This window comes from Temnothorax americanus, unplaced genomic scaffold (genome assembly GCF_048541705.1).
Source record: "Temnothorax americanus isolate GAGA-0224 unplaced genomic scaffold, ASM4854170v1 Scaffold26, whole genome shotgun sequence".
NCBI classification, from domain to species: domain Eukaryota; kingdom Metazoa; phylum Arthropoda; class Insecta; order Hymenoptera; family Formicidae; genus Temnothorax; species Temnothorax americanus.
In genome coordinates this window covers 2,963,038-2,984,513 of record NW_027509401.1, presented here as the reverse complement: position 1 = coordinate 2,984,513, position 21,476 = coordinate 2,963,038, and the positions used below count along the sequence as shown (strand labels likewise).

Below are 21,476 nucleotides of genomic sequence, written 5' to 3'. Positions count from 1 at the left end.
AGCTTTTGTGCCTCACAATTGATCGCGAATAAAGCTTTATTTATCTTCCACGGATCGTTCTCGAGTGGTTAAACCGCTACTAGATTGAAAATGCATCGGTCTTTCCCTGCGAATATTGTGATTAACGAAATTGTTCGCGCGTCTTTAAAATTCAAGTATATACTGACTCTTGAATTATCGCGTTCAACGTTCTCCACGAAGGATATCCTAGCTCCAAACTCGTGTCTTTCTGACAAAACCGATTCTTCAAGGGTCGACGAATTCTCTCGGCAGGACAAAATCCTGATTAACATGCGACAGAACGGCCGTACGACGACGAAGCGTCAGGCGGAGAAATCGTGGGAGAGGGTTCAAGGATGCGGAGGATGCGCAGAGGTGACCGAGGGAGAAAGAGAAAGGAGATACGCAAGATGATAGCGAGATATGTCTAAATACATAACCGTGACATGTGATGGACGTGTTGCGATCGCTGTCTACGGGGGTCTCGACGAGCGGGGGCCCGGCCGAGGCCCGCGGCACCCCCCGCTACGCGCTATGCATCAACACCCGGGATCCATCCTATTATACCTCATCAAAACAACAAACACGCCTTCCACGTTAAACCAACATCCTTTTGTTCCCATCGAATCCCGCGTATCCATCAGGATCGCCGCGCGAAGGATACACGTCAGTGACGCGATCTCTTCGACGGGGGGTCCCCGCGGCCGTGAGGGAGAGGCAGGAGCAGGAGGAATTCGAGGAGATCTCGTGAAATATTATTAATGCCGCGGGGTCAGAGGGATAAGCACGCTCGGGAAACGTCCTCCTGTAGATTTGTACCTGTCTTCGTCTCGTCTCGTCCCCCCCCCCCCGTGTACGAGAAACAAACGACGAAAGACGTTGATCCGTGGTAGAAAAGCGCATGCTGCGATATAAATAATCCGGGTGCTCTCCGGCATGCACCCGGCGAATAAGGGGGCGAGGAGCCCCCGGACCGAACGACGGGTTTGGGAAAATTGGTCATCGACTCCGGAATTCTCCCGGATGAGTTATCTCGTCGGAGCGAAACCGTTCGGTCATTTCAATTTGTAGAGACAAAGAGATTTATGCCACTCAAGCGGAGTGTGATATAGTCACAAGGATATGGTACCAATTAATAAAAGGCTGTAAAAACCGGTAGATACGTCGCGTCGGTGCATTAAATGATATTGGTTTACACAAAAATAGAGCCTTATCTCGATAGAGCAGTGATAATATAAATATTTATTAATTTTTACACATCGAGATTTAATAAATAAGTAAATAAATTTTTGTAAAATATATTCGATCGCTTGGTGTATTTTAGTACCGTAGGTCATTTCTAGATGGCAGCACATGATACTTACAGGAAAGATGGTAACTCGTGCCAAATAGGCTTGTTCCTACTGGCTATACTTTGTATTTGTCTAATAAAAAAAAAAAGATTGTAACTCAATGCTGTAACTTTGAAAATTTAATTCTCTGCTAGCAAATTAAAAATTATCACTGTATAAATTAATTTCAACTTGTGTTCATATAGATAGCTTGTATGTGAAGCGTCGACGCTTGAGATAGATTCGCGGCGTCTTTCCCGACGTTGCCTTTTAAAACAAAATAACGCATAAATGTTTATAGTTGCCCGAGTCGCAAAGTCAACCCTTGATGGATAATCACGAGGCTGGATAATCGCAATTTTACGAGCTCTCCCGCGATTTTCTAACGCACTTTCTCACGCTCTCTCGCGTCTCCCGCGAATAAAAGAGAGAAGCGAGAAATGGCTTCCGAAAGTGTCCGAGCGGAGTCGATCGGTCAGCGACGAGGCTCGGCTTGTCCCGAGAGCGGCTGACAGTTTATTGCCAATCATATACAACTACCGTAATCGGGGATGGCATCAAACGCGCGTGACCCCAATAATCCATAATGGCTCACTCGTTATGGTCGACATGTCAATCCGGCCACGTATCTTTTGGCCACGTATATCCTCCTTCCGTCATTTATTAGGCGATTAGACACTTCGCGTCGCAGTTCTCGCGCGACAGGATTTCCACCTGGCTATCAAGTCCTAGCGCAAGAATTCTGCCTTATCTTTCATTTCTAATGAATTGAATTAAATTATTTCAAATTATGTTATGCAATGCGAAAACGGAATACTTCACCGATTTTAATATATCAAGAGAATATATGAATTTTCTTTCATTATTTCACATTAAAACTACATTTTTTGATAATTGTTCTTTCCCAAATCTCAGAATTATTTTCCTAAATACTTTTGATTATGTAAAATGTTCGGCAAGTGTCCAGTTTAATGTAATTTTTTCTTAGCGGAAAGTTTGTGAAATTTTATAAAAAAAAGTTTTTTATAGAAATAAATAATTAATTTTTATAAATAAAATTCGAGATGTAAGATCGCACGAAAAACAAGATTTTAGTCTAGTAGGTATATTCAAGTGCAATATGTTAAAATAATTTTAGCTAAGTTTTAGAATTATTGATAGCAGAACCACCACTTCTTAACAATCAGGGAGATGAGCATGATTTGTAGGCAACACGGTCTCATTAATATTCAAGGATTCTCTGAGAGCGATAACTCGTGGAACATCGATAATGCAAAAAAGTGCGTAATCGTGTAACTCAACGGGCGGCATGGAAATTAAGCGCAATTGCTCTTTGAAGAAAAAAAATAGAATAAAAAAAAAAGAATAACGCGAAATAGCGACCGGTCGTTTTTTTTCTGCCAATCTATCGCGAGCATTAATCAAGTGGCATTGTCCATTTTATATTAATTAAAATATTAAATGCACGCGCGCGCGTGACACTTCACGACGAGATAGTTACCGCGGCGATCGCGCACGTGACCGATGCCTTTTCCCGTCATCGGGAAAACTCGTTGCGGTAAAACGTCGTGAAACGAAGACCATCCGTGCTTTTACGTTCCTTTCGTTTATTTTTTAGGTCGTCGCTACTACGCGAACTCGTTCCTTTGGATCGCAATAATGGCCGCAACGTTGATTACGTTTCACTTCCGCGGAATTATTTGTCTTAAAGGGAGCGGAAATCAAAAGGCGAATTCAAACGCGGCAGCTTAACGGTTCAATGCGGGATATTAATCCGCGACTAGCAACGTATTAATATTAATCATGTATAGCATATAATACATTATAATTTATGATAATGTATTCTGTAATAAATAGAATAATATTGTGCGACTATATATGTAGCAATTTGTAACATATAATATTGTAATAATTGTGTAGAAAATAATTTTTCATTTCACACGTGATTTTCTATCCCCCTTCTTTCAAAGGTATAAAATAACGATCTCTGAATGCCTCGCATATAATTATATCCGTATCGAGTACTTCGATCAGTTTAAAACGGCCCTCATGGGAGGTCGATTTGGTTCGCGTCCGTTTCCCGTCAATCTGTCCTTCGTTACTTCGGTCAGCGGCTGTGACGGCTGTCTGACAGTTTATTATTTGCACTTCTGCGCTCGCACGGTGACATCCTGCCGATCGCGATTGTTCAAACAAAGGGTGAGAGCGAGTCGACTGCATAATAACGAAGGGCGCGTAGTAATTTGACGGATTAGAAAATGATATCCCCCGATAAATCCTCCCGGTGTCGAAGTTAATCTAGATAAACCTACGTATGTAACAGAGATTCTTAGTCCCGATTACAGCGGTCTACATATATATAATTCACGACGTAATAGCTCGTGAATATTTTAATAAAAAGAATTATCCAACTGATGTCCATCTCGCAGCTTCGCTCTCCGATTTTTGGAGATTTAGTCAGGCGGCAGTCCGACCGCAAAGGGTGAAAAATTCATAACGCCCGAGCAACGATAATATTTCCTTCCGCGTATGGAAATTCGCAGTATCGAATTCGGAGGTCCAATTTCCATAGGCGCGTCCGGGAGAGGGAGAAAGGATGTTTACATAGGTAAAGCCGGCAGTTGCGAACGTATTTGCACGAGGATTTCCCCGGCGAGTCGGGGCCGCAGGGCGAATTGGATACTCCCGTCGACTCGTCGACGAAGGGCGGCGGCGGGTCTGGATAAGGGTCGTAGGAGGGATCTTCTCCGTCCTCCGCGGCGGCCGGGGGAGAGGGAGCGAGAATAAAAAGGGGGCGAGAAATGGCGCGGATGCCTCATTACGCATGCACCCCGGGCGGAAGGGTCCGAGAGTGAGTGACTGACTGACGGGGTACCTCCTCGTCGCGCATACACTTATACGCGCGCGAGCGTGAACCGCGCGTCCACGTGCGCGGACACGCCTATTTTGTCGAGTGTTAGGGGCTCGCATACAGAGGACCGGTGTGCGGTCGTGCACACGGTGTGTCCTGTGGCAGCGCCGCGTCGTCGGTTTTCATTCTCGCGCGGCGCCGAGGAGTGAGAGCGCGAAATTCCGAACTGGAAGGTACTGGAAAATCTGGCGACGGAAGCGACCGACGGAGAGAACGCGACTCCGGGTAGCTGATGATCGTAATTGAATGCCGTAAGTTAGAAAAGGATTTCGACACCGAATCCGACGAATATACGAAGCGATCGAAAAGAACGTCTTATTCGAGCGTCGACTGGCGTTGCTATACGAAAGCGAAGTCACCCTCATGGTCGCGGGTCATCTTGCCTGTCACGTTTCGTACTATAGCATAAGTATCTCATCACTTAGATCTCATTACTTTTTCACTACGTTAATGTACCAGTCAAAGTTTTGAACTAAAACTGAATCCTTAATTGAGTATATATAAAGTCACTGGAACCACATGAGCACCCAAAGAGGATCCCTCTTTCAATACACACGCGTATCTGCCTAAACCCCAACACAAAAATAGCGGCGGGTGTATACAGCAATTCCGACGAAACCGCCACTAAGGCGCGTCACGATCCGCCCTCTGTGTAAACCGTTTCCTCCCTCCCCCCACCTTTCTTCTATACCACCCGCCGATCCTTCAACCCTCGACAGTCTTCCTCACCGTTTCCATCTCCACCCTCGTGGCGCCCTAATTGCACCACCCCTGGCAGCTAGTCACTTTACCATAATCTCCTGGGTAATGGGGTCCCGGTGTGCGCGAGCGCGCGCTTACCCCCTCGACAATCTCCCGTGAACGCGCGCGCGTATACGTTCGCCCCGTTCGGGGTTGCGACGCGATCGAAGACTCGCTCTTTGTCGGCTCCGGGCAGATTCGCGCGGAAATTGCTTCACCGCGCGCGGACCTCTTCACCCCGAGGGGTGGCAGTCGCGGACAAGTGTCGCTGATCTTTCTTAACGCCAATTACACGCACGTTGAGAGACATTTTTTGACGTGAGGATAAAAGGTGAAGAGATGACTTTTTAGCCCAACAAGTCTTACGATAAAACGTATCTGCGACTTTTATTAAATCGAACGTTCACATTCATGTCATCACATTTATGCTTTATTCTGGTTTGTTTTAATCGAAAATCTCTGTAAGAAAAACTTCTTTTGAAAATGTGTTTTTAATCTTCTTGTCTAGATGCTTTATGTTAAATATTCTAAATTAGAACGCTTGTCATCTGTAATTGGTTTATGATTATATTATTGATTGACATACAGGGTAAATATTAATAATGTAAATATTAATACTGGTAGATATACAGCATTCAGAATGACAATAGCAACAGCGTAATAAGTGCGACAATAATAATATAGACTGTCTGGCGAGCGTCGACGAGATTAACAGGCCCTTAACAAAGTAGCTGATGGACCGCCAAATGTTCCTCCGTCGGCGTCTGGGCTTTTTTCGAAAGAGGATCACTTCCTGACTAGATACCCACAATTACGACCCAATTACGATGCATAATGGCGACACACGGTGCGCGATTCGAAATTGGCGGCAATTTGGGGCGACAAACGATTAGGACACGCGATCTATAACGGAAGCAGCCATCACGTCACGCCAATTATGCCCGCCATTTTCGAGCGAGCCGCGAAGAACCATTGTCGTCGGGTAGATAAAAGAAGAAATCGGGTGACTTTTTTGCGTGTCGCCCGAATGTGGCCGGCGGCCTGTCAAAACCTATCATTTCGCGTTCGCGCGAGCCTAACCGGCCTGGAAGCCGCCGTAATAGGGCCCCGATCGACACAAAGATGGCCGACACAATGGCCGCGAAGTAACCGGCCGCGCGCGGCCCTTTGCACGGCCGTTTAGCCGCGCTTAAACGGAAATCTTGCCCGCCTGTTAAACGCCGACACGCGATTCCGTGGCATCTGCCGATCGTCTCCCGCGATGCCCGATGACTAGAAAAAGCCGCCCTTTGTTGGCGACCAAGAAGTTGGCGCGCCGAGAAAACTATGCCACACGCGTGCATGGGATTCTGTCTTCTCTCTCAAATTGAATCCTGCGAATTGAATTCTGCAAATTGAATCCTGCGTAATACAGCCGAATCCTCGGAATCTCTAATGTTTCCGCGCTTCCGAGCCTTTCAATTAGGAAATTCTGAAAGCTCTGGGTGTTTTTATGACCGATCGGTTCTGCACAATTTTAATTTATTAGTATATTCTCAGGAAAGAGAGATTTTAAATCTTTAGATTCTGTATTTTCAACAATTTGTAAGTGTTCATTACATTATTAGGAAAGCAAGTCATAGGTTTCATGAAACTATAAATTATTTATATATCATTCTTTAGTCTAGAGAATTTAAAATGCTGCAAAATTTTCATATCTCTATTGTATTAAATTATCAGATAATATTCGAATCAAAATTAATGATATCTTAAAGAGACAATGAATACTTTGTATTTGCCAGTTGGTGCGTGGTCACGTTCGTTTCGCTCGACAGTTTCTATTGAACTTTTTTCACGACGCATTAAACCTTTTGACAATAATTCACGGTAGCTTTCACGCGACTACTGCGTGCGCGGGGACTCGGGGATGTCCTGGACCGACCGGGGTCTCGGATTTTATTGCAACGGTAAAGGAATGCAGTGGCGCATGTAAATCCACCGGTTGGGAACAGGTCTGAGGATCACGGACGATAGTAAAACGCGCAGATTGGATCCATTGTGATTGTTTGTTTTACGACACTCCATAATGATAATAGTGTATATACATATGAGTAATAAAGTCTTCACACAACATGTCGCAAAATCTGTGCATACTATTCTTTCTATAGAGTGACGATAGATGAAAGTTCGCGAATTAAAAAAATCGACAGTATACGCTAATAATAATAAATTACATAAGATGTTAATTCTCAAAGCGTCAATACTCTGTCGCTTCTATCTGAAAGGGATTTCGGCTCCAAATTAATGTGAAATACGTCTAGGACATTTATTATTAACGCGAGAGGATTTGGCGATGATCTCTCTCTGTCCGTCATTCCTCCGCTTACGCATTGAGGACCCAATTGCGGAGCTAATTGCAACCCCTTCGCGCGTGATTACACACGTGGCGACCCATAAGCGGCGAATTGATCGACGCGCGGCGGTAATAGACACGCGCGACCGCTAAATCCTCGTAAAGTTCGGCTTGTCGGGATCGTGGGGGGGGGGGCTTCGCAGAGGCGCGCGCGATGTACCCGGGCACGGGGGGGAGGGTACAGCTTTCAGGATCGCGTCCGCTCGTCGCTTCGTTCTCGAGGGATAACACGGAACGGCGAAGGTTTGCGGGCAAGGGGGACGGTTTGCACACTCGGTTGACATCGAGATCTAGCGACGTGTCTAATTGGAGCCACTTTAACCACGGGGGCGGGCAGGGTGGGATAAGCCGTGAGCCATCCACCGCCGCTGAGAGATCAGCCCTTCCCCTCTTGGGCTTATAACCGCCCGGGAGATCTTCCGCGGGCCTTTACCCCTCGGTGGTTACACACACAAAATCTACCCTTTCCCCCCTGCTGTAACATCCCTGCCCGCGTGCTGCCGTTGTGTATCTTACGCTGAATCCGGCGTAAATAATGCCGATTATCCCCCCGGCAATTGTTTTATCGACCGGACTGTCCCGTTCAAAGAGGAATCTACAGGGAGAAGCAGGGTCGAAGCTGGTTGCCGCTTCTTCCCCCTCGGACAAGCCGTGGCACAGATTTACGAGTAATTCTAACGGGGGCTGGGCGAGGACTCGCAAAGTAAATTTCGCTTGTTTTCTCGTTGGTTCCAAAAAAGCCGAGAGAAAAGCGAGACCTCGAACAGTGGTAACTTTAATTTCGCTCGCGGGAGTGGAAATGCTCGAAATAGCGCGACTGGTCTTCCGCGAATTTATTACGAGAAAGATCCGTAAACGGCAGATACCCGCGGAACGTGACGTGCACTGTTTGGTAAGTATTTATTTAAAATTAAGATAGTTTTCTCCGTAATTTTTAAAATTATTCAAGGTCATTAAATAATTGCGAGTAAGAAAATTCTCTCTTCCTTTCTTTTTTTGACGGTTAATTTGATGTAAATCTCGCTCACATTTTTTTACAACCAATCAAAACGTCGCGTGTGAAGATCGCATTATTAATTTTTTAGATCCTCCGGTTTTAATAGTCCCAGTCCAATCGAGGCTGGAGATCGCTTGATGGAACTCGTCGAGCCCGCTCGCTTTTTGCCTCCCGCTAATTATGAAATTACCCATGAACGTCTCGTACCATCGGGCCCGTTCTCCTTTTCCATCTTCCGGAGTGATATTTGAGCGCGAATTATGCCGGGTACTCTCTTCATCCTCCTCATTATTCCTCTCCCCGCCCCTCCGCCCCTTGTCGTCCTACCGACCGACCTCATCCTTCGTGACCTTTCTCTCCTCGTCGTCCTGGCGTCGAGAAACTTATCCGGTTAATGGCCCGGCCTTGTTCCGTAACATTCGTGAAATTCGCAGACTATTTCGGGCACGGCCCGGCGAGTTATGCTAATTGATTCGCTATTTAAGTCGTAAACAAGTCGCGAGTCGAAAAGAATAAGTAATTAATATCGACTGGCAATGTTTCAATGGGTGCTTTACAAAATTCTGTTTAAGATTAACGTGCACTTAATTTATGAAATAAAGAATCAAATCGCTCTTATGAAGTACTACTATGTTATAAGTCACTGTCTATAAAAATATATATAAAATGCGATTCCTTCTTTAATCTTCAAAAGTAAACAAAATATCGGAGATAGAGACAAACGACGAAATTTTCAAATATTAAACAATTTTCATATTTGCAATGTGATACCCAGTGGATTATTATTTTTTGCTCCGCAGATATACTTGATTTATATTCTATATGTATTAGAACTTTTACATTTTACTTACAAACATAAGGAATTTGATAATTACGCGATCGGACGTTCCTTGCCTCGCGATTAGCAGCCATAACGATACCACAATAATTACAGTCTAAGCTGAGGTATCACGCGTAAAAAAGGGGAGCGGCGGCGGCTTAAATAAAAAGCAGATTGAGCGGTTGAAGGAAAATGACCGGAGGAGAAAAGTCGAAGTGCTCGTCCTGCGTTCCTCGCCTCCTCTCTGATTTCCTCGCCCTTCCCAGGCCTTAACGACTAAATAAGTCCCCTCAATTAAAAAACTAATTTCGATTAGAGTCCCCGGGCGGCCATTTGGCATTGTGTAACTACATCCCGCAGGATAGCAACAACGAAGGGTTGGTAGAGATGAAAGGGAAGTCGCGCTGAGAGAGAGAGAGAGAGAGAGAGAGAGAGAGAGAGAGAGAGAGTGCGATATGCCCCGGGCACGACGAAGGGAGGAAAATGATTGGCGTTATTTTTTTATGCCGCGGCTTCTGTCCGTCGTTGTTGCGCTTTATCATCCGTCTGCGGTGGTTATTGGTGGCATCCTAACAGCAGGGACACCTAAATTTGACATCTTGGAATATACATTGTATTTTATTATAAGATATTATTTAAGCGACGCAAAAAGATACAGTCGAGCTTTATTCGCCAAGTGTATAAGAATTCTTTGACATTTGATATAAAAAGTAGGTATGTGCCATGAAATAAAATATCTCACACAGAAAGACAAAGGAAGAATATCTGCTATTTAAATGAGTAAAATAAATTTTACAACCCTATTTTACGATGGGCTAATTAATTACTGAAATATCTTCGTAATTATTCAATACATTTTTTCGACGACTTGTATCAAATTAAATAAAATCCGATTATACGAATGATTCATTAAATTAAACGACGTTGGAAATTATTTGGCTTGTATAACGAGCGTTATCCAAATGTTCAATCAAAGAAAGAAAAGAAAAGAGAAAATCATCTATACAATCTGATCTGTATGTTCGAGAATTTTGAAGCATTCCTGGAATTCTTTTCGGGAATGGATTTCCGTGAGGCTTTAAGAATTTAATCCCATCCTATAAATGCAAGACAACTTCTCACAACTTTTCCTCCGCGTTTCCTCTTTATCGCGTTCCCCCCAGAGACTGCTCCACGCAGAATTTTTCTTCGAGCCACGAAGGAGGCGCGGTAAGCATGCACTTATTTATGTTCGTATTAGTATTTATGTTAGGTGTGCACCTACGGCACCCCGTGGCTCTCAAGCGTGGACGCCTCAGCCGCCATTTGTTATTCTAATGTCGCATTATATATTTGTTTGGGCGTGGGCGGGTGAAGCCCGAAGTGTGAAACACGTTGTAACGCCGGTTCCTCCTGGAATTCCATCTTCCCGTGGGGCTCACCCACGTGACCGTATAGGCTTTGTGCCCAGTGAAAAGATTTCCGTCGATTTCGGGTGGTATCTATCCGCTCAGCGCGTTTCACTCTCTTTTTTCCTCCTCTTTCTGTCTTTTCAATAAAAAGGCGGATTTATCATTTCTCCTACCATTCTCCGAATACATATATATATTTTACTCTTTTACGATTTATTCTTCCAATTTGAAATATTTCGCTGGAAAATGTTTCGTGCCGATGGATGTCCCCCGCAGATGCGTAATAAATTCTATCTTATTCGTTTCCCCTTTTTCTCCCAAATTTCACGCGTACAAATTAACGTTTTAATCTCTATGCTTTGTATTTAATTCTCCTCTCTCGCTCTCTCTTTGAGTTTCTTACCCCGCGTTGACTTATATTACATTAATTAAATTATCATTGTTATTTTTTTTTTACGCTTGTATTTCTTCTCTGATATTAATCTTAATTACGTATAGTGTCTCGCATCGTCGTTGATTTTCATTAGTCTGCACATTGGGATGTCAGAGAAAGACCGTGAAAATGAGCGAGTCTACCGCGGCGCGAGATTTTATCTTCGACTGGCTCATACAATGCGTGAAAAATTCAGAGTCGTGGTATTTCCGAGATTCTCGTCGTTCATTTTTAGTGATTCAGTACGAGCTACACGATGGAGATATGATAAGCAATAGCAGTGGTGCTATTTTTGGTAATGTTGTCGTGGAACTCTAATTCGTTCTTATTGCGTTGAAATATCGCTCGTTCTAGGCAGAATCGAGAAGAATGGTAAGAATACTGCTTGGACAAAAATATTTCCCCGCATATTAAGACACATATTATTTCGTCTGACACAGTCGAGCTCCGATTTAACGTTCCTACACAACTCGTTTCTCCTATTTTTATTTTCAAACCTCTCTGAATTTAGATTAGGTTTGGTATAGCGCTATTTAATTAACCTAAAAATGTTTGACAATATTTTATAATATTTGTTATAGATACGTGTCGCTTTACAGCGTTTAATGTAAAGGATAATATCGACAGAGTTAAGTAATCAGTTGATAAAAGAACAGACGCGCGAATTAATAAACATCAGATTAAATAATCCGCTATACCTTCATGATATCTATTGCTCGTATATTTGCATATTTACGTGTGTGGGTTCATATACGCGATTGGCGTGCACCAGCGGGCCTAGATAAGCATCGTGCGACGTTTAATACACTGGGCCCCATGTGCGATCGCCGTGGCAGGTAGACGATTCTGAATGGGCCCAAGGCAATATACCTACCGGCGTGTGTTGCGCTTATGTAGCAGCAACAACGCCAGCAGGTAGATAGGTATAGGTGTGCTATAGTGTACGACGCGGTCCACCGCAAACTTAGGCAGGTATTTAACCCTTTCCAGTCCAGTGACTTCTATAAAGGTATAGCCTCATTTCTCCGAAATGGGAGAAACAAAATCACAGAGCACTAAAAGGGTTTTTGAGTTCCGAGTAATATTTTATAATGCGTAGAAAAGCGTTTTTTAATTTTATATATAGGCATGCCACACATTGTTGTCTTGTCATCCCCTTTACACTTTAATTTGTCACGCTATAACATTAGTTTTTTTTTTCGTAGAACGAGCTTTTATTTTATTTCTGAATTTCATTTCATCGGAATAACAAATGCGGCGAGGTTCGATCATCAAGATTCATTGATTCACGGTACACGTCGCGAGTCACAACGGAGGAGGTTTCGTCAGCGTTTCACCTCAGGTACTTCGAGGTCGGTCCTGTCTCAGCGTGGTGAACCTCTCACCCACCTAGACCGAGTTATGGCAGAGCGTACGCCCCGATGGCTCCCATATATCCACATCGTTCGTCGCGGCGTCAATGCGAGGCGAGCACCAAGCGGGCGCGTATAGTGCCACTATTCCCCGATATGATTATGGTTGCGGATATACGAAAGCGAGCTTTCTGTATGCGCCCCGCCATGGGTTATTCATAGGATACATTCCTGCCCCTACACGTGTTCTTACGCCTCTTATTCTGCCCTATCTCCTTTTTCTTTCCTCCTCTCCCTCCCGGATTTACTTTCTTCTTGTTCTTTGTACTTTCTCCTCTTCGTCCTCTTCACGTTCGCTTTTTTGAACGTATTGTCATCATTTTCCCGCCTACATAATGCGACTTACGAATAAAATGTAAGTATTCTCCCGTTCGAGGAGAATGTACTTTATGTGTATATTTATTGGCTCTTTTATTTATTGTTAGAAAGTTTCTTCACAATGTGCAGAAATATATTTTATAAACAATGACAGGGAAAAAGAGAATTATTAGCAAAAAAGTATCACCCCAAAACCTTTTTTTTTTTTTTTAATTTAATTTGCTTGGCACAGTATTTGATACTTTAAATTATGTGTTTCCGAATATCGAGATTTAAATTCAGTTTCAGAAATGTAAACAATGCACTAATGAAAATTCACTTATTAACACAAATTCCAGATGTGGTTCAATTAGCATTTAATTAGCGTATAATTTTTATTTCCCAGTCAGAATAAATTATAATTACTGCATTCGTAATAGAAATTAAACAAAATGCCTTTCGAATTTATTTTTCCTGGAGCCACGGTTTTCTCACGGGAGACACATTCCCCAAGAATTATGTACACGAGAGTTCTCATTTTACACGGCGTTATGTTTTACTTTCCGGAGGCTCTCTGGAAAGGGCTTGGCGCCACGACAGCTCTCGAGCAAAATCGAGTCCTTTTAGCAGCCCTCGAGTCGTCGGAAGCCCGTGTCTTTCCACGAGTCGCCGATGTTGTCCCTTTTCTACCCTCCCCGCTTCCGCTCGCTCTCGTCATCTCTTTCCCTCTTTTTGTCCCGACCGACAGGATACCCGATGACTTTCCTCCGACATCGTCTCCTCGTTATCGCTGTAAATGGCAATTTCGTCGTTATTATTAGGATTGAGGTTGGGCGGGGGTGGCTCGAGTGGAAAGGAACCGTGTGTTTACCCTCTCTGAAAACCACTCGAAAGAGCAGCCGAGAAGCTCGTGCGACGAGAGCACGGAATTTGTAACTCTGTGCCCGACTGGTTTCTAGCGCGCGGTTGTTTTGAGGGAAAAGGCTCAACCCAGGCCTGAGTTACAGGACTGATTTAAGCGCGCGACTGATAAAGTAAAGTCTCTTTATTGTCTAGGAAAACTCCAACTCTTAATTTTAATAGTGCACATTATTTTCGATTATTTGAACGACCGTGTGCGTATATATGTAGTTTTCTTATCATATATATCTTCAACATCAGAGTTATATGGACATTCTACCGTTATATATTCCTTACAAACGCATTAACTATATAATAATTTTATTTCGGCCCATGCTGAATTCGGATTTGGATCTCAGTTGTCGTCCTGAATTACGGTTCGTACACGGCTTGTACGATAACGCAAAAGTTGTTAAATAATTTATCAGAGGCCTAAAACGCGCGTCGCGTAACACGCCGATCACCTGGCCAGGGCGCCAGCCGTACGTAGAGAGCCGGCGATAAGATCAGTCTCGCTGGTGTCGGTGTACTCGGCTTCAGAATCGCCACCGAACCCGATCGTTCCGCGTGGGTGGCCTGCCACCTCCTCCAACGCCGCAGCCTTCCACCACCATCGCGGCCGGTGCGGTGTGGCACGGTGGTGTGTTCGCGCAGGCCTCTCTTCTCCTCGGATGATGAATGATCCCCGCGTACCCCACGACCCCCCTCCTCCTCGCGACTCGCACCCTGTCGTGGCCCTACCGGCTCTCCGCGTCCACCTTCGGCCAACGCGCTCGTCCGCCCTCTCCTCTCCACCCCTCCCACTCTTCAGGCCATTCCACCATGATATACCTTCCCCTCTCGCATCCCCCGGCCTCGTCATCGAGCAGCCTCACTCCGGTGGGTTTTCGCTCGCTTCCTCTCCAGCACGGCGCTCGTTTTATTTCTCGTTTATTTTTCCCACCCGCGAACCGTCGAGATGCAATTTGCATCCGAGCTGCTGCTGTTGCCGCGCCGTCCCAGCCGGTTGCCGCGAGCAACAACCGGCGTAGAAGCGAGCGACTCACCACCGGAGAAATTGTTTGTCAGGAGAAAGAAAATTTTAGAAAATTCGATCGAGATTGCGAACGTCAATACGAATTGTCCTATTATCTTTACGCAATGAAGCGGGAGAAAAGGAAAATTGACGATATTTGCTGCATATTTCGCTAATAAGCGATCGCTATTGCAAAATTAGTACAAAGTAAATTTTATGCTAGTTTAACTCAATATCACATCGGCGTATTTCACATTGATAGTGTAATTGTAATAATATACTAATGTAATTTATTCCAATATTTGAGAAAAAAAATAATAATGTCATTCGAATTTAGGGGGGAAGGGGGCGATTATATCTATGTTATATTTACATTCGATATATTCGACGCGTGACGAAATTCATGCTAATAATCCACGAAAGAATCTTCCTGAACTCATATATTATGATCATACAGTTGTAATATTCGATTAACAGTGCGTTTCAAGTAAATCTACATAACTTTTGAGAGCGTAGTTAAGTGGATACAGTAGTCCGTTAGATAATGGCCGATTTCGCCACGGATGATGACTGTGAAAGACGACGGTGACACGTCTCGCCAACCGCTCCAAAAAACACTATATAGAAGCTACTACGTGGCACGGGGAAGAAGCGAGGCAGGGGGAACTGTTCCGTAGAAACTGGCTTGTTCCTGTGGTTGACAGGAGAGACTTGACGACTTGCGCGCGAGCTAGGCTTCTCTATCTATCCAGCTACCTGAAAGCATCCGGCACCCGAAAGATGAAGGAAGAGAGAGAGACTGAGGGTGAGTGTCCGGGGACTTCATGTTTTATGCTTTTAGGGGCCCTTTATGCGCTCGACTACGGGGGCACCCAGCATGTCGAATAGAATTCGGAAGGCTGGCTATATACGTGATAGGTATTTTGACATGCCCGAGAAATTAGTATGATAAAGGGACTGGGCAAAAGCGCCTAAGTACCTAAACACACACGCCGTAAATCTTCCCTTCTCTCTTCGCGCTTCTCTCTCTGCCCGTCACGCCGGTCCTCTCTCGTCGATCTACGAACAAAATTGTCTCGTCGAGGCCCATTTTGTGGCATTTGATCGATCGAGATGTACCTCAGACGCAGACGCAGCCTCTATAACGGTCCCCATCGCGTCTTCGACGGTTTTATTACCGTTCGTCGTAACGTCTATTTAACTTTCCAGTCCCTCCACCACCACCACCACCACCCCGTCTCGTCTCGCTTCTGACGATAATGCTCGCGAAACTCGATCGCGTTTTACGGTTTCCGGCGAATATCCGCGGTACGTGACTTGAGTAAAAATTTACCGCAAAACACTGAGGCGCATCAACTTCTGATGTTGCGAAATGTCGACGATATCGTTAGTAACATGTTCGTCAACTTGTAGTACTTACATATTAATGATTATTTTCGATTAATATTTTAAGAACTATAAGCTGCAAATGCTAATCAAGAGATTAATCTACTTTTGTGTAATAAATATGGTTCCTCTTCTTTGCATATAACACTGTTAAATATCAAGGGATGAAATTTTAACCAATACCTTGAGTTAGATAGCATTTTGTTATTTTTAACTACACAAAATAGTATAATATCATTTTAACTCCATTAGTCTAGTTAAATTAACATTATTTCAGTCAAATTATGACCTATCGAGTAGAAGCAGTGACAAGCTATAGGAATAGTTGAAAATGATTCAAATTGAGTATAATTTGACACTAGGAATTTAACAGTAAATGTTGTATTCAAAATAGCTTAGTATGTTGAGTTAACCCTATATAGAACTACTGAAGCAGTCAAAATGACTGATTTATAATTTTTTATTACATTTTAAAATTTTCTGAGATTCTCCGTGACTCTTATCGATATATGTAAATGGTCAATTTACTTTCCCCCCTTCATCTTTCTTTCTGAGATATATAAGCATGGCATACATATATATTATAGTATATTTAAATAGTAGAAAAAGGTATATACTTAATCATCGGTAGCTCTAGTGTTAAAGATATAGCTAAATAGCACATGAATAAGTATACCTATATAGTGTAGTAAAGAATAAGTTGGACTCGTATCATTCTAGAAGATCGAAATCGCGATGAGGATTATCAATCATGATGTCGCGGATGATGGAAAGGTTGGCGCAAATCCTGGCGTAACGATGGAACACGCGTGAGCTAGCGTTAAACGAAAAAACTACGGAAGCTGGTCCAAGCGACTCTTTCCAAAGATACGATCTTTTTTCGCGCAAATTACGGCAAACAACTGGCGTAAACGGATTGTCCACTGTCGACGGTTATACCACCCGGCAGGTCCTCATGATTATTCTCGGCACAAACAATAACCCTCCTCATTCTCCAGAACCGCTCGCGAAAGCTTTTAGCTACGTATTACGTGCCGGCGCGCCGGCGTATCCCCGTCGTACTCCCGGTTTTCGGCTTAAATAAATTCTCTTCGCGCTATCGCTGCCTTCTCCGGGAAAATCAACGCGAGAACACCTCCGTCAGCGACATATAACCGCGTACGTATAACATCGCTTGAGTTATGATCGCCGAACGTCTTAATTTTCCTCAAACGAACTCTTATATCCGCTCCTATCTCACGCGAATCAATTTTCATGCTCGACGAGAATAACGTTGAAGCACTTATCATACAACACAATGATCCAACGTCAACCGAAACGTTCTCCCGATCTTTGTCTTACTCCGGTAAGGTAAATTATGCAATTAGAGAGCATCTATTAACCCGTGGTTAATAGACCGCGCGGTGGTTTGAGTTGCTCGCGTTAATCAACAGACATCAGCGAATCATGCAATTCTTGCTCCTCGCAGCCACGTTCTACGCCACTGCGAGTGCGGCGGAGGTACATACGTAGATACGTATGAACGCCGGCCATCCGGCGCGAGAGGTCGATCGATCTCTCTTTCGTCGTTGCGCGGCCACCGTGTCGCTGCCACGCCACTCCGAGATACCCACGTCGCCGTGGGTCGCTAGCAGTGGGGAGATCCGTGTCAGGTTTTGACGGTGGTGGTGGTGGTGGTGGTGCTGGGGGTAGTGGTGGTTGTTGTTGCCGGTCTACCAGGGTGTGGCGAGAGTGAGGAGAATCGCCTTTCCCTCACGCACCGCCTTCGCCGGCGTCACATGACCCCGCGGTACGCTCGACGGTTCGACGGGAAGGGCAAGGAGAGAGAGAGAGGCCCGAATGGTTAAGCGTTGCTGTCAACCACCAAGGCTCCGCCTACGAAGCTGGTCGATACTGCGCGCGCAAGGCCTCTTCTCTTGCCGTCGGCTGCGCCACGCTGCGCGAAAACCACCGGGTGCCCTCACGGTGCCCCGGTGGTGGGGTAGTCGGTGCGCGTGGGAGGAGGAACGGCGAGCCAGTGGAGTCCGGGAAGTCGAGCAGCGCAGACGCGTTGTGCGCTGTTACGTTCCTCGTGAAGGTTCAGCGGTCCAGTAATCGACAGCGACGATCAACCGCCGTGACGACGTAGCACGTTTCGTAGCCAGGGTGGATTAGTGGACAATTCGCGGGCAAACTGTATATACTATCCGGATAGTCGTCCGCAATAATAAACGCCGGATATCGCGCTCGAAGGGGAGAGGTGTGGAAGCGCCTCTCTCGCTGCCGCGAGCCGTCATGTCGCTACGAAGAAACGCCTGTACCCTGATTCTGTAACTCTTAACGACCGTGTCGTTATGTTGTCGTCGCGCAGGTATATTATATGGTAAAAAAAAAACTGGACAGAAAGAGAACGAAGAGAAGAGGAAAAGACTCTAGAGGAGACCGAGATACTTAATATGCCTTGTCTCAAGTGAGGGTGGTGGTTCTCTCTCGACTTTCCTTAAGGAAGAGAGGAAAGTGGTGGACCTCGCGACGGGGTGAGATAAAATCATCGAGGGGACGAGAAAGAGGGTAAAGCACCCGCGGATCGATCGGAGTAAGAAGATCGGAGTAACAAGAGACTGAACGCGTACGAGTATAAGTGTCGTCGTGCGCGCGAGGAGGGATGCCTACGAAGGGGGAGAGGGGAAAAGCGACGGACTTCAGCATCGCGGCCATCATGGCGCCCAGGGGTCCGTCCTTCGGGCATTACCACCTGCAGGGCATCGGTAACGCTGCTGCCACCGCTAATACCAGCCTAGAATGTCCAACCGGCAAGGGATTCGTTGCTGAGTCAACGCTGGATAATCGTGAGTTCTTCTTTTTTTTTTATGAATATAGGAATCGTCAGAAATTTCTTTGAAAATATCGCTTTCTTGTTATATAATCGAAATATAGGTGCCTAATCTTCCGTCGCTGACAGCTAAACGCCGTTTCCTTAATCTTTGCGATTACGTATCGTTCAACAAACATGCGGGATCGTAAAATTGTGTGTCGTGGGAGAGTGTGTGTACCTGTTTTATGACAGGTAGAGAGGATTTTTGGAAAGCGGAAGCAACAGTCATTTCGGAGTAGCTTGATTATCGCGCGATTAGGATTATTCCATTATCGATAATAGTTATCTGGATAACGTTAATCCTATACGAGTCGTCTGTTATTATAGTAAAGGCTGATATAATTCTACAAACGATAAGATAAGAACGTTGACAAACAGGAAGTCTTAATTGTTTGCAGATATTGGATCGTAAATATTACTTCAAGAGAAGTTAAGAGAGCACACACACTCTCTCTCTCTCTCTCTTTTGTTAATGATCAACATTTTGTGCATTTTTGCGAAGACAAGGCTCTTCGATCTAAGATGGTGTCGTTGACATTGAAGCCGATTGCTTTCTTTCGTTCGCTTTGAGCCATTTAACGTGACATTTATACATTTGACATTTCCGAGGCGCGGCGCGACAAGCGACAATGGAAAGTGTGAGAAATAAAGTGTCACAAGCAGAACGCGGACGCGAAGAAGCAACGAAGCTGATGGAAATGTCAGACGTTGAAGTGATAAACGCGAACGCGGCTCGTTTTGCGCATCGCTGCCGGCAGCGTTGGTCGTAAACGGTGGAACGCACTTTGCAACATCGTCGTAAAACAATTTAATCGTATCTTCACGGTGTCGTAAGGCACCGTAATGTAGTCCGTCATGAAGACAGGTCCTAATTTCGTACAGTCGAGGACGAAAATGCGCTCAAGAAAATTCGTTTATCTTATTCATTTTCATTGCGGCTGCCTGATTTCTTCGCAGTGAGTCAGCGTTTTCGTCTACGCTTGTCAATACATGTCATGAAAGTCGTAATGGCAGTTTTGTGTAGAAGATTAATGAACTATTTTGAGTAAATTACATAATTCCGCGTGGAAAAATTGAAGATATTTCGAAGAAGTTCTTTACATTTTGTTAGAACATATTATATTATGTTACTTTTATTACCATAATATTGAGAAACGTTCAAGAAATATGTGGTATTAATTCATTTATAGTAAAAAGCGAGTTTTAAATGTTCGGTTGCCAAAGAAATTTTGCTATTTGTATGAATCCTGTGTAATATTTTTTCTAAATTTTCATCTCTCTCTCGCTTTTTATTTATCTACCTTATCAACTACTCTGTTAAAGATGATTATTATTCTTAATAATTTAATTCTAATAATTGTCCGTATGTCTAGTATATTTTGAGAAACGACACGTACTTCATCATGTGTCATCACAGAAAATTCGATTTAGCTATATAATCAAATCATCTCGCAGTTATTAGTGCCGCAATAAAAGTCTTTTCGGGTTGCCAGAGGTTAAGTTACGGGTTCATCTTAGGGGTAACTGAGTTTACGATTTAACGAGCTTATTTAGAGCTTGTTGGTGTTAGAGTGTACAACATACCTCCCGGCCTGTCTACATTACGACGCGGTTTTCTATCCGACGGCCCGCGATTCGTCCGAGAGCGAACAGGCTATTACATTTTCACATCTGTTAACTTCAACGTTTCAGCTAGCACATTCGAATCCATAATCATAGTTATCTCCGGTAATATTCGCAAACATTTTCACAAACACATTTGTATATAATTATTATCTGCACTGATCTAAGAATATAGTAAGTTATTACTTCATTATAGAAAGAACTTTAATTCCTAATCAAGTTTTTATCAATAAATCAAATCAAATATCTTGGATGATATGTGTAAGGTCCTACAGAATTTTCGAAGTCACGAAGCTTTTAAAAAATTCCTACCTCTTTAGATTTCTTGAATCCTTCAATAACAATCTCGGATAACTATAATATTTTTCGGAAGATATTCGAATTCGGAATAAGAACTAATTAAAACTGCGATGGTGAGGTCGGATAAGCAAGTGGACTAGCCCAGTTCCAGTATTCCGGCTACCATGGTCTAGAAGTGTTGATCGCTGTCTCATTAATTAGAAATACGCGATTCATCGAGCGAGTGCTCCGGAAGAAAAAAGCGTCGCTCGCTTGGCAGGCCGAGCGATAATTAGCGTCCGAAATAGAGGTCGTACTCATGCAACGGGAACGTCGGGTCACGGCTGTTACCGGCGAATCGCTGCCAACAAATTGCGCGTAAATTTTACCTGTTCGCACCAGAATTAACGAGCGTCTGCTGGACGCGTTAAGCATCAGATGGTGATCTAGCGAAATCGGATTCTCGAGTCCCCTTCGTAGATTTATAGTGTTTTTCGGTGACGAAAGAAACGCGATGCAAATTGGGCACGGGACTGGTAGCCAAGAAATGTACGTGCAGAACTACATGAGCTTTTACTGTGCTTCACATAAAAGCAACATTTTGCTGTTTTCTCACATAAATATATGCGATTTAATAAATTTAGATAAATGTAATTTTATATGAATTTATATAATATTATAATGTAGAAACATA

The 21,476-nt window shown here is 44.1% G+C and overlaps 1 protein-coding gene and 1 long non-coding RNA gene across 3 annotated transcripts in view; one reads left to right on the top strand and one right to left on the bottom strand.

The window, feature by feature from the left end:
• Window positions 1–21,476, bottom strand: part of LOC143899224 (uncharacterized) — a 125,800-nt gene that overhangs the window by 5,721 nt on the left and 98,603 nt on the right. The window lies entirely within an intron of this gene.
• LOC143899239 (uncharacterized) overlaps window positions 18,036–21,476 on the top strand; it is a 55,171-nt gene continuing 51,730 nt past the window's right edge. Inside the window, exon 1 of the mRNA XM_077409384.1 lies at window positions 18,036–18,854. Within this exon, the coding sequence (XP_077265510.1) occupies window positions 18,671–18,854 (184 nt within the window). The 5' untranslated portion in view covers window positions 18,036–18,670. The remainder of the gene's footprint in view (window positions 18,855–21,476) is intronic.